Genomic DNA, 14,726 nt, shown 5'->3' with positions numbered 1-14,726 from the left:
CTAAGCTTTTGGAAAATCTCCATGGCATAGGGGGCAAAGATGAAAAAAAAATCATAATTTCCCATCATTTATTAAAAAACCCCTATGAATATTTATTATTCATTTTCCTGGAGGGCATTTCATAGTTTATTAATATCAAACATAACACATGTCAGAAAAATAAGCAGTTGTCTATTTATAGATTTTGCCGTTCTTCCAGCAGTTACAGGAGTTGGCTTAACCTAGGTATGTAAATATCAAAATAAACCTTGGGAAAAAATTAAGCTGATTCATTTGGTGAAATTTTCCTCCTTTCAGCCTAATAATTCTCAATACATCAACACATCTCTAGATTCACAGTATGTTTCAGTGGTCACAATCTTGGGCTCTGGAGTTGAACTTGGGTTTGAATATTAGTTCTATTACAAGCTGTTTGACCTTTGGCATGTTACCTCACAGCCCAGGTCTCACTTTCCTCATCTGCAAAATGGGTATAACAATGTTACCGACTATTATTCATTTTCCCTCTCCTACTGAATCAATTAAGTTTGGAGTCTTCTTCATTCCATTTCATCCTTTCTATTTGCTGGGAAGGTATACATAATATACACTGTATTCTTATTCTTTCAGTGGTTACACCTAAACTTTAACAGGCATACCTAACTGAAATTCTGTAAATCATAAACCTCTCTATACTTCTCCTAAACCATAGAAAACCTTAGAATGCTTTTACTCTGGTCTTTTAAAACTGAGTATGAGCTGGTATTTAATTCCATCTTGATTGTTTTCCCATAAAATGGGTCATAGTCAGTACTATTATTTCACAATTATTATTTGAACCAATCTTTGCTGATTTACCTACATGTCTGTCAATTCATTTGCATTATGTTTATTTACCTGGCTTCAATTTCCTTTTTACTAAAATGTACTCTAAATATACTAAAATAAACTAGGAGGTGTTTTCAGCCAGCATCTATTATCAACAAACTCTTCTGGAAGGTGACCCCTGATGTCTATAGCCAGCCCTCACACTTGAGTTCGAGATCAGCTCGAATGAAAATCTAAGTTACCAGGTATTTTCTCTCAGAATGACGATGTTACTACACCATGTCTTCTGATTTCTGCTGTTGCTTTTGAGAAGTCTGTTGATAGGACAGGGGGGAATTTTAAATTTTTTTCCAGTTACTTTCATGATCTGTTCTTTGACTCTGGGGTTTTGCCTTTCAGTTTCACCAGATTGTGTCTACGTGTGGTCTCACTGGATATGTGCTTCCTGGATATTCATGTCTCTCATCAGCTCTGGAATATGATTAGGCATTATCTTATCAAAAATTACCTCTCCTCAATGTCTCTAGTCTTTCCTTATGGAATTCCTAGGTAACATCTTTTGTATCTTCTCACTCAACTTTTCATGTCTCCTATCCTCTCCTATATTTCATCTCTATCTCTGGTTTTCTCTACTTCCTGGATAGTTTTTTCAGATCTATCTTCCAGTTAAAAATTCATACCCATAAGAACTTCAATCTGCTGTTTATCCTATTATGTGAGTCACTTTCTTATCCATTCAATCGGTATCTTTCTCACTGCTAGACATTCTGTTCTTTCCCATCCAAAAGTTCTCATTTATTTTTTCTTCTTGTGTTGTCTTATCTTTTATTTAAATCCTTTTGTTTATGTCTTTAGTCAAATTAACTATAACTATTTTATATTGTCTTTCACATAGCTTGCTTACCTATTTTTTGCTATTTACTTTGCCAGCCGCTGATCTTGCCTGTGAAAGATTGCTTCTATACATCTTTCGTGCTTTGGGTTTGTGAGCTCAGGTTAAGTGAGGTATATCTGTAGGAATCTGGCTAAAGTTAAGGTATTTCCTCCACAGAGGTTTTCCACTTGCTTGTATCAGGCGTCTTGAGGATTTTGTGGTCTGAGACCAATTTTAGTATTAAGTTTTCTGGTTGGAGTTTCCCAGATGATACAGGTAAAGTAAATGAAAACCTCAGACTCACATGTGGTACAGATTCATGTTTAAAAGTTCTCACAGGATATTTACTTTCCCCTCTAGGGCAGGCCAAGAATGACAAGCTAGCTTCTTAGGGTCTCCCATTACCAGAGGATGGATTTTTTTTTTTTTTTTTTTTCAGCAAGGGCATATATTTTTGAAGGCAATGGCTTTGCATGAGGGTCTCATCTAATGTCCCATCTGATACAGGTCCAAGGCTTTGCCATCTGTCTCTGCATGGAGGTTAAAGTCAGATTACTAAAACAACTCCCAACCCCTCTCCTAGGAGCCCTGGTACACATTTACGCTTAGATTCTCAAACTCTTCATTTCTGCCTTGGATATCCCCTACCTTCTGTGAACTCCAGTAAGCATTTAAAAGGCTTCTTAGGGACTTCCCTAGCGATCCAGTGGTTAAGACTCCACGTTTTCACTGCAGGAGGTTGCGGGTTCAACCCTCTGTCTAGGAACTAAGATCCCATGTGCCACGATCAGTAAATGAATGACTAAAAATTTATTATTATATTCACCTAGTATTATTAGATGTTTGTAGCAAGAGAATTTTCCAGTTGTTTATTCCATAAAACTGCCACAATTAAATTTTTTGTCTGGGTTGTTAACCTATTTGAATGTATTATTTTGAGAAAAAGAAAATATTTTTTTAATGTGTAATGTAATGGTGTAACACAAATAAGTGCTCACATAATGCAGTGTTATCTTTGGGTTATTAGATCAGCTGAAAAATTAGGCCCCTCAGATAAATAAATTCTTTTGAGAAATAACTGAAATTAGATTCTTTGCTAAATAAAATAAACACTGAATACTCTCACAAGTTTTGTTGATCTTTTAAGAGAAGCTACAAAGTATAGCCTCTTGTGGGCACATGGAATGTGATACATGCAATAAGTTCTCTCTCTCATGCAACTTCTGGATTTTCTCAAGTAATGTCACCATTTCTTAAAGGCAAATTATTGCATAATGACAATAATAACTGTATATATGAACTTAATATTTGTCTTATATATTTTTAGAAGAAAAATACAACCAACTCCTTTAATAAATGTTAGCAAACATATTAATATCTCATGAAACAGTAAAATTTTGTGGAAAATGTGATACATTGCAAAGGGCACATGCTTGAGAAATAGATGGGTCTGGCCTCTGGTGCCTTTGCTACTATTTACTGGCTGTGTGACCTTATGAGTTAATTAAACTTTCTGAGCCTCTTTTTCTTCACCAGTTAAAAAAAAAAAGCTGAGAGATAATTGGCAGAGTTACAGTCAGGATTAAATGAATTTAAATTAATTAATCTAGCAAGAGCTAAGTGAAAACTCCTGAAAAGAGGGACAGAGGAAAAACGAAAGAAGGGAAGGAGGAAGGAAACCTCGAAACATTAAGGAACCCAGGCTACCAGCGCCTTTCATTTCATTTAAAAAACAGGAGTCTGTGGGCCATGCTCTCCAATGAATTAGCCTCATGCTAAGTTCTAAGTAATCTTTGTCTAGATGGGTATCATTCAGCAAATTCATTTCATGTCTCATGGGAAGTGTAATACAACACAAAGACAAGTCAAATTGCCTTGAGACGTGTGACCCATCCATACCCCAAGAAGGTTCCTTAGTAAACCTTAGCGGAGGGTGTAAAACAACTGGGACCCCTCCTAGAAAAAGAGCCCCTCGAGTGACCTCCGAATGCCAACAGCTGTCACAAGGAGACACAGCCTCTCAGTAAACGGAACTTCCAACGTTTTCCTCAAACAAATAAAAGAATCACAGAGTAGAAGCACAGGAGGGAGTAAACCTACATGATGCTTCTGCCCAGCACCCACAACAGCCTACAGAGTCCCGACTGCCCTCCAGGAACTTCTGAAGGAATGAAAAGAATACCTCAGTGGCCACTGTTTCTGCCAAGATGTTTTTAAGGTGTCTGCTCGGGATGAGTCGGTTTGGAGGTATGTGGGAGCACCAGACACCCTCAGAGGAAAATGAGTTAGTCCTGTTTCTCTTCCTTGGTGGTGTTATTAGCTTGGGCTTTTAACAGGTCTCTGTCCTCGGGACTGTGGAGAGAGCTCAAGTGTGGAAAGGGGTGGTCAGCTCAAGACTAATCTGAAGGCATTGAATCCATCTCGGGATGAGGACAGCTTACGTGCTGTGAGCAGAGAAAACTGGGCTGTTTGCCTCAGAGCCTGGACTATGAGCATGGTTTTCCATCCATTTCTGAGAGGGTATTTAATCAGGGGCAAAGCTTGCTCTGAGTGAGCAGGCAGGCTTTTATGTGAGGTGATCGATCAGGAGATGATCTGCGTCACCTTGGTGATGGACAAGAGGAAGGACATTTTGTAAGAAGGGAAGAGGAGAGATGCCACAGTTATGCTCGGTTGCTACATGATTTAAAGGTGGGACAAACACTAAAATGTGCTGTGTTTAAGAACCGATGCTGGCGGGAAACATTTAAAGTCTATTCTCGCCTTCCTCCTTCATCAGAACCCTGGGTAGGAGCCTCCACAGCATGATCCCCAGGAAAAATAACGTTGATTTGAATATATCTGTTCATTGCTTAAAAAAAAATTTTTTTTTGGCTGTGCCACACAGCATGTGGGATCTTAGTTCCCTGAAAAGGGATCAAACCTCACCCCCTACATTATAATCGAGAAGTCTTAACCACTGGACCAGCAGGGAAGTTTCAGCAAGATTATTAGTTTCAGCAAGATTGACCGTACTCTGGACCGTAAAACAAGACTTAAAAAATTTAAAAGAATTGAAGTCATACAAAGTACTCTTTCTGCAACAGAATTAAACTAGAAATCATACAGAGCTATCTCTGGAAAATCCCCCAATATTTGGAAATTAAACAGTAAGAAATAATCCATGAATGAAAGAGGAAGTCGCAAAGGAAATTTGAAAATAGTTTGAGTTGAATGAAAATGAAAACAATACAACAAAAATTTGATGATGTAACAGTTAATATCACATGACTGATAACAAGGCAAGAATATTTTCTTTCACTATTTCTATTCAGAATTGAACAGGAAGTCCTAGCCAGTTCAGTAAAGCAATAAAAAGAAATACACAAATTAGAAAGAAAGAAGGAAAACCATTATCTTCATAGAAAAACCCAAAAGCATCTACAAAAGAGCTATTTAAACTAATGAGAGTTTTGAAAAGTCAAGTGTTCGATACACAAAATTGCTATGTACCTGCAACAGACAATTTGAAATTCAAGGAAAAGTTTACCATATATAATAGTGAAACCAAGGGCAGTCATCAGTTGGATCCCTTAAACTATAACTTGCTTCATCCTGTAACTGCCTTTCCTGACTAAGCTCTCTTTAATTGTTTTGAAAATTGCACACCCTCCAAGGTTCACAACGCTTAGACAATAAATATATCACAAGACTCCTTTCAGCACCCCCTACAGATAACACCTCTGACACATGGCTTGCTACAGTACAGCTGTTCTTTCAGGGGCAGAGAGTTAGTCTTAACCAAGTCAAACCAGCCAAGATCCCCAACCCTTAAACTGGTCTAGTGGAAATACCTGATGGATGAGCTTTTGACATCACAGGACCAAAACCCCCACTCTCAGATCACTCTAACACACCATTCTCTGAGCATGCATCCCGGAAGGAACATGTAACTCCAACACTCCTTTACAGGACACCAATTACAGGTTATTCTGTAGACATCAACAACATGATTTTTAAACTTACATAGAAAGATAAACTTTCATAAACAGTTATGAAAAAGAACAAAGTTGAAGGACACATGCTCTCTGACTTCCAGACTTCTGTGCAGATACAGTAATCAAAACAGGGTGATACTGACCAAAGAATAAGCATAGAGATGAGCTGAACTCAATAGAGTGCTCAGAAATAGACCCACGAATATACAGTGAATTGATTTTCAATAAAAGATCAGAGGCAATTCAATAGAAAAGAATAGTCTTTTCATCAAATGATCTTGGAAAAATTGGACATTCACTTGCAAAAAGAAAAAAAAAGAAATCTTGATCTGTACCACATTAATAAATTAATGGCAACCCACTCCAGTATTCTTGCCTGGAGAATCCCATGAACAGAGGAGCCTGGCTGGCCATGGTCCATGGGGTCGCAGAGAGTCGGACGTGACTAAGGTGACTAAGCACGCATGCAAAAAATGAATTATACACCTAGATACACCTAGAAACCTAAAACTAGGAAACTTCTCAAAGAAAATAGAGGCTAAATCTTCATGACCTTGAATTAAACAAAGATTACTCATATACACAAAGATTTAAGCAAAGATTGCTTACAGACACAAAAATTATGATCTACAAAAGAAAAAATGATAAAGTAGAGTTTACAAAAATGTTTAAATTATACCCTTTGGGAAAAAAAGCACTCTAATGAAAACAAAAATAACAACCCACTGAAAGGAAAATATATTCAAAAACACATTAATAAAGGATTGGTAACAAAAATATGTAAGAAACTTAAACTCAATAATAAGAAACAACCCAATTTTTTAAATGAGCAAGATATTTGAATAAACATTTCATCAAAGAAACTGTATAAACAACAAAAAAGCAAATAAAAGGATGCTCAACATCATTATTCACTGGGGAAATGCAAATTAAAACCATGATGAGATACTACTGGTTATCTGAATGGGTAAAACAAAAAAAAGGAAAAAATAAAGAAATATTGACAATAACAAGTGTTGCCAAAAGTGTAGAGCAACTGTAACTCTCATATAGTCCTGGGAGGGGAGCAAAATTGTTCAGTCACTTTGGAAAATAGTTTGGTAATTTCTTATAAACACTCCCCATATAACCTAGCAATCTCAAGACAAATTTGCTCAAGAGAAACAAAGACATAAGTACATACAAAAACCGCATGTGAATATTTTGTTGTGCTGCTGCTAAGCTATGTCTGGCTCTTTGTGATCCCTACAGACTTCAGGATGCCAGGCTCCCCTGTACTTCACTGTCTTCCAGAGTTTGCTCAAACTCATGTCCATTGAGTCAGGGATGCCATCTAACCATCTCATCTTCTGCCACCCCCCCTTACTAGCTTTATTCACAATCACCCCAGAAAGGAAACAAACCAAATATCCTTCAGCTGATGAATGATTTTAAAACTGGCGTATCCATACAATGAAATCCTACCTGACAATAAGAAATGCATTATTGGGACATATAACAACATCGATGACTGTGGTGATTTACATGACTATGCATTTGTTAAAACTCATAGAAAGTGACAGAGGTAAATTCTATTGCCTGTAAATTAGGCTCAAATAAACCTGACTTTAATTTTTTTAAGATTTTAGAAGATTTTACAATAAGGATCAGAGCCAAGCGGGGAAAAAAATCTTGTAAGAAGGAAGCACAGCTACTTAAACTAAGATGAGAGACAATTAAAGAGAGGAAAGATTTTCAAGAGATGAAACAAATAAATTAGAGTTAAGATGGCCACATGCCCGCCCCCCCACCCGCCACACCCAAAAACAAAATCAAAAGACAATTTTATCCTGACCTCAGAAGTCATTAGGAAAATACAGAGTGTTTTAAGAAATGAAAAATTTACTAGCCACTTGAAAGCTGAGGCAACTGAGTCAAAGAAAGAGAACGGTAGGGTCAGTTCAGTTCAGTCGCTCAGTCGTGTCTGACTCTTTGCAACCCCATGAATGGCAGCATGCCAGGCCTCCCTGTCCATCACCAACTCCTGGAGTTCACTCAGACTCACGTCCATCAAGTCAGTGATGCCATCCAGCCATCTCATCCTCTGTCGTCCCCTTCTCCTCCTGCCCCCAATCCCTCCCAGCATCAGAGTCTTTTCCAATGAGTCAACTCTTCACATGAGGTGGCCAAAGTACTGGAGTTTCAGCTTTAGCATCATTCCTTCCAAAGAACACCCAGGGCTGATCTCCTTTAGAATGGACTGGTTGGACCTCCTTGCAGTCCAAGGGACTCTCAAGAGTCTTCTCCAACACCACAGTTTAAAAGCATCAATTCTTCGGTGGTTTTAAGATGCCCTCCCATCCCAGTCCCCAGGCACACACCTGTGTATAATCTCCTCCACTTACCTGTGGGCAAGACTTGTAAATATGATAGGAATTTACTCTCATGATTAGGTGATTAGTCAACTGACTTTGAGTTTATCAAAGAGAGTTTATCCTGTGTAGACCTGACCTAATCAGGGGAGTCCTTTAGAAAGGAGCAGGGCCCCACCGGAGGAGCAGCTCTCCTACCCTGCAATCAACAGCCTATGCTGTTGTCCACGAGGCAGGGACCCCAGGGCAGCCTCTCAGAGCTGACAGTGAATCCAGTCTAGAGTCAGCAGGGAATCAGGGGTTGAAATCTGCTAATGACCAGTGATCTTGGAGAAGGACCCCAAATCCTAGAAGTGATCAAAGCCCCAACTAACACCTTGATTTCGGTCTGGAAAGATTCTGAGCAGAGAACTTCTGACCTAGAGAAACTGTAGGACAATAAACATATGTTGGTTTAAGCCACTAAGTTTGTGGTTATTTCGTCTCAAAGCAAAGCAAACACAATTCAAAGCTAGTGATTTGGGCTTCCCTGGTGGCTCAGATGGTAAAGAATCTGCCTGCAATGCAGGAGACCCGGGTTCGATTCTTGGGTCGCGAAGATCCCCTGGAGAAGGGAATGGCAACCCACTCCAGTATTCTTGCCTGGAAAATCCCAAGGACACAGGGACTTGGAGGGCTACAGTCCATCGGGTCGCCAAGCGTCAGACACAACTGAGTAGCCATGAAAACCCAGCACAGACTGGTAGAAGAGCGTTCTGTTGGAGATTCCCTGGTCTTCTGTTTCACTGCTCTTGATACCTCATTGTCCCTACAGGTTTTAGTTCTTCATATCTGGGCCCTGACTGCAGTCACCCAAGTACTAACGCCAGGGGGACGTCCTCATACAGATCTTCGGGGCCAAGAGCGATATCCAGAGCAGAAGTACATCTGTATTCACTGGACTTCCTTAATACTCTTTCTCCTCACATTTATTCATGAGACTAGGCGCCAGGAAATAACCACTCAACTTTATAGCCATAAAAGAAAGCATGAATCATTCCTGAAGCTTCTTTCCCTATATGAGCAATAGATTAGGAGGGTGGTGTCTCCGCCCCATCAAGAACATTATTTGAATGACAGGTTGTAGTATCTTGCAAATTAAAATAAAATACATCTTTCATTTTCATCACATTATTAGCTCTTTGCTTTTATAACACTGTTCATTCTAAATATCACATAATGAAAATGGAGTAAATCATAACTTACCCTGTAACTTTTTAGTCAGATGAAATCAACCTTCATAAAGATACATCAATCAGAGTTTCGACTGATGTTCTTCAGGTGTTCTACCAGGTCTGCACAGAACTTGTAGCCTCCTTTGAGTACACACAGGACCATAATGTCACAACATCCTATGTCTTTCATAATATCCTTAGCCAGCCGTTCAATTCTGAAAGAAGGGATTAAAAGACATATTAAAGTATAGACATCTCTGAGCATATTTGTTCCTTTCAAAAAAAAAAGCTGCATGATGTACTCTACATATGTGATTATGCAGGAGGAAAGTGGAAAAGGTCTTGGGAGACCAAAGCCTCCAGATAAAGAAGCTTTGTTAACATCAGACAAAGAGAGAGTGTTCAAAACATATTTCTGATAACCATATCATCAGTGGTACATTTTTTCCCTCTGTGTCACAAAAAAAATGATTAAGGTGTAAAACATGATGTCAAAGATCATGAAGGCAATTATTTGATCACTACAGAGCCTGGTTGTTAGCTTTAACAAGGCTATGATGGTATGTGGTGATATTATATTCACTTTAAAAAGCAAAGAAAGAGGAAATGGAGAATGACTCACCCACCTGACCACGTTAGACGAGACTAGAGGAAAAGTCAAGCCCGCAGTAACTATCAAAAGAATAATATTTGTCTTTTATTTACTGAAGATAGCATGTTACCTATGAGAAAGGTGCCCCAGACACAAGAAAGCTCTGTGAAAAGTAAAAATCCAGGGAAGACTTGGAAAAGGCTGGAAATAATTGGGAGATTGGGGTGGACATATATACGCTATTGATACTATGTATAAAATAGATAACTAATGAGAACCTACTGTATAACTCAGGGAACTCTACTCAGTGCTCTCTGTGACCTAAATGGGAAGGAAATCCAAAAGAGAAGGGATACACACACATGCACACACACACAGTCGATTCACTTTATTCTACAGTAGAAACTAATACAACATTGCAAAGCAACTATACTCCAGTAAAAATTAATTAAAAAAGAAAAAAACGCCTGGCAATATGAATGTGTTTGCCAGGCCCCCACACACATTCATCAGCAGAGAGTGGAAGCCTCACTATCTCAAGTTGTTTGAGAACAATCTCTAATCAATATTAGGCCGAAGACTAGGCTATTCAGACACAGGTGTGAACCCCGGTGAGCAAAACTTAAAAGGAAAAACAAGAAAAACAGATTGCACATCATCAACAGCTATGCACTGCTGGGGAGACACTCTTCACAGACAGGCAAAGACAAAAAAGGGAACAAACAACAGGAGTGATGAGTAATAAATAGTTACAAATATGGTAGAGATTAAACCAAGAATATCAATCATGACTTTAGTGAGCGGTCTAAAAATAGGCTTCCCAGGTGGTGCTAGAGGTAAAGAACCTGCCTGCCAATGCAGGAGATGTAAGAGAGGCAGGTTTGATACCTGTGTCAGGAAGATCTCCTAGAGGAGGGCAACCTACTCCAGTATTCTTGCCTGGAGAATCCCCATGGACAGAGGAGCCTGGCTGGCTATAGTCCATAGGTCACAAAGAGTCAGACACAACTGAAGCGACTTAGCACGCACAGCACGCACACATGGTCTAAAAACATCAATTAAAGGCAGACTGTCAGAGTGGATCAAAAAATACCCTAAGGTATGTTGTCCACAAGAAATTCATCTTAAACACAAAGATCCAGATAAAAGACCCAGATTAAACGGATGGAGAAAGATGCACCATGCAAACATAATCAACAGAAACCTGGACAAGCTACATCAATTTCAGACAAAGCAGACTTCAGAGCAAGGAAATCATGAGGAATAAAGAGCAACATTACTGTAATAAAAAGAGGTCAGCTCTCCAGGAAAACATAACAGTCCTTCATGTGTCTGCACCTAGCAACAGAGTGTCAAAAAACTGACAGAACTAGAAGTAGATGAATCCACTGATGTAGTTGGAAACTTCAATACCCCTCTCTTAGTACATGACAGATCCAACAAGGCAGAAAACCAGTAAGGATATAAAGGAACAGTACACCATATAACAGCTGGACCTGGTCGACATTTACAGAATACTTTACCCAACATTCTCCTTAAAATACATCAGTAATGAAAAGACAAGCCACATACTAGTGGGAAATATTTGCAAAGCATATGTCTGATAAAGGGCTGTGTCCAGAATATACGAAGAACTCTTACAACTCACTTAGAAGACAAACAACCCAACTGCAAAATTGGCAAAAAACTTAAATAGGCACCTCTCCAAAGAAGATGTATGAACAGCTAGAAAGCACACTAATCATTAGGAAAATTTTAAACCACAATGAAACACCTTTATATATCCACGTTTTTGTTTTGTTGTCTTAGTCACTAGGTCATGTCCATGTCTTTGGCAATCCCATGAACTGTAGCTTGCCAGGCTCCTCTGTCCGTGGGATTTCCCAGGCAAGAATACTGGAGTGGGTTGCCATTTCCTTTTCCAGGAGATCTTTTCGATCCAGGAATCAAACCTCTGTCTCCTGCATTGGCAGGCAGATTCTTTATCACTGAGCCTGGGAAGACCTAGAATGGCTAGAGTTAAAAGGACAAACAAAATGAAATGTTGGCAAGTATGTGGAGAAACTAGGGAGAAGGGCATGGCAACCCACTCCAGTATTCTTGCCTGGAGAATTCCATGGACAGAGGAGCCCGGTGGGCTACAGTCCATGGGGTTGCAAAGAGTCAGACACAACTGAGCAACTAAAACAACAATAACAACAATGTGGAGAAACTGGAGCCTCAAACGTTGCTGGTGGGAATGAAAAATGGTGTAGGCATCTGGAAAATAATTGGCAGTTTCTTACGCTTACCATAAAACTCAGAATTCCTCTCCAAAAACCCATCCAAGAGAAATGAAAAGATGTGTCCACACAAAGACTTACATGCAAATGTTCCTGGAAGCAATATTCGCAGTAGCCCCAAACAAGAAATCTAAGCGTCCATCAATCGATGAATCAATAATCAGATATTGATTTAATTTATATTTAAAGCTCAGGAAACACAAGTTTATAGAGAAAGAAATTAGATTAGTGATTGCCTGATAGTGTGGGTAGGAGCAGAGATTGACAACAAACTTTTGATTGACAATAAAATATTGTAAAACGATGCTGGTAATTGTTGCCTAGCCATAAAAATGTACTAAAAATCACTAAGTCATTTATCTACAATGGGTGAGTTTTGTTGTATGTAAATTATATCTCAATTAAATTCATTTTAAAGGTGGGGACGGGCATTCTTGAGGCCCCACCTCAGACCCCCCAATCAGAATTTCTTGACATAAAGCCTCCTGTAGAGGCAACTGGTAACCTTGCCAGGATTCAATCCTATACTAGATCAGGATGCAATTAACTTAAGTCATAAATTAATTTTCAGATGAGAAAAGCCAGAATTTGTTTAAACCAGGGGGTTCCCAAACTCATGTGAAGACAAAGTACTTCTGAGAGCTATTAAGAAGTGAATCGAGTACAAAGATGCCCACTGCACAAGAGAAGTTGGTTTAACTATCAAAGTCAAGCATATTTCTTCCCCATCCCTCCCCTTTCCTTTGCAAGAATCTGTATCCTTTTTTTTGGTAGGAGAAATCCAGTAGACTGATTCTTAGGAAGCTGAATATATTTTACAAAATTTACCCCTTTTTCAAAATTAGGTATTTTTATTGTTTTCTAACCTTCCACCATATTTTATGTGTAATGCATTCATCATAATGGCTGAGGTTGGACTAAACAAAATATTGAGTTAATGCAGCCACTGAATCAAATTAATTTGGGAGAAATTTGTTTCTAAGCATATGTAAAAAGAAATGGATAAATATTCTATTCAACAGCGGAGACCACTTTTCCCCTACCGTATCAATAACAGGAGTTTTGCATTCATATTTATCTACATTTGGAAAAGGAAAAATTTATTGAGCAGCTGTTTTCCTTGGTGCCATACAGTGAGTCTCACTGGGCTCAGAAATCTGCCTCCCAATCTAGTGAAACAGAATGATACCAAGTATCGGGCGTTCTCTAATGAAATGATTTAGGAATCTGCATCTTTAATATGAATTGCCAACTGGGAGGTTTGACAAGTTGGGAGATGCCAAATTTTTCACATTTATTTCTTCTCAGAACCTTTTTTCCCTTTAAGGATCAAAACTTGTACTCCATGGAAGGCCACCTGAGGCCGTGAGAAATCCCAAACTAGATCTTATTTTAGTAATATTTTATAGTTTGAGAGAACATGCAACATGCAGATCTTAACCAATGGGAAATCTTAGAATTTGAATGAAAGAATGACATTTCCTTTTGCTTACAGAAAGGCATTGATGGAAAGATAACATCCTGGGAATAGTGACCAGTTGGTGCTTTTCAAACTTTCCTTTGGCTGAAGGTCTATTTTATAAGTTAAATTTTAACTCAGAAGAAAGTCACAGTTTAAGAAAATAGAAGCAGAAGTACAAAGGCTGAAGGAAAAGGGGAGAGTGGGAGCCCCAAGTCTCAGCTTGCCCTTATTTCTCAGAGCTTCTCCCACCCCGATTTCTGAGTGTGAAATACAGGAAGCTTGCTTTTCATATAAATGTGAAGGCTTACGTATTTGATCTTGTGCTAGAAATCAAAAGTCCACGGAAAGGCAAGAGTCGGGGCATTAAGGCAGCTTTGTTGAAGGGATAAGACCTGTAAGTGCTGACGCCTGTGGTAGGCTGAATTGGAAGAGGCTCTTACCCATTCCAGCATTCTTGCCTGGAGAATTCCATGGACAGAGGAGCCTGGCAGGCGGCTACAGTCCTTACGGTCACAGAGAGTCAGACACAACTGAGTGACTAACTTTCTATTACTTTCTTTTCTCTGAAAACCAAGAAACAAATGAGGGTGACTTAGGGGCTTAGAAGAGGAGAGTCAAGTGACTAGGAAGGAGCCAGAGGACATCTGTGTCAAGGGCTTCAGAAGAACGAGAAACAGTAGTGGAGAAACAGTTCCGTGCTGCTATTTTTAAGCTGTACATATTCTTATTTCCAAAACATTACCACTGAAAACATCCACAGATTGGCCAACCTGTGAGACGGGACTTATTCGAGATAAATGCAAATTGCAGGAAAAGCCAGGGTTTCCGGGGTATGGCCTGTGAAGGCAAATGAAGGTAAAGGTCACCTCTTAACTCTCCCCGTTAAGAGTCTGTGAAAAACGTGAGACAAATGCTTTCCCGGCCCTCATTTTTATCAGCCTGTATAGGACGCGGTTATTTTGAGGCTATCTATCTTGTATGTACAGCCGTTACCACCTTACTATCTGTAGTCATTACTATCTTTTGCATGTACAACCCTCTGTCTCCCCGGAACAAATATCCAAGGAAATCACAGATTTATTTTACTCCAATTTTTCTGTCCTATAAACATTCTATCCACCACTGTATAGAAGAAACTCCGGAATAGGGTCCCTGAGCCTATTGTTT

The 14,726-nt window shown here is 39.1% G+C and overlaps 1 protein-coding gene across 1 annotated transcript in view; it reads right to left on the bottom strand.

Annotated features, from left to right (window-relative positions):
- PRTFDC1 (phosphoribosyl transferase domain containing 1) overlaps positions 1–14,726 on the bottom strand; it is a 102,636-nt gene that overhangs the window by 73,900 nt on the left and 14,010 nt on the right. Inside the window, 1 exon segment of the mRNA XM_027559939.1 lies at positions 9,255–9,438. Coding sequence (XP_027415740.1) covers positions 9,255–9,438 — 184 coding nt within the window.

Source organism: Bos indicus x Bos taurus, chromosome 13, assembly GCF_003369695.1.
Source record: "Bos indicus x Bos taurus breed Angus x Brahman F1 hybrid chromosome 13, Bos_hybrid_MaternalHap_v2.0, whole genome shotgun sequence".
Lineage (NCBI taxonomy): Eukaryota > Metazoa > Chordata > Mammalia > Artiodactyla > Bovidae > Bos > Bos indicus x Bos taurus.
This window is presented reverse-complemented; position numbering and strand designations above follow the sequence as displayed.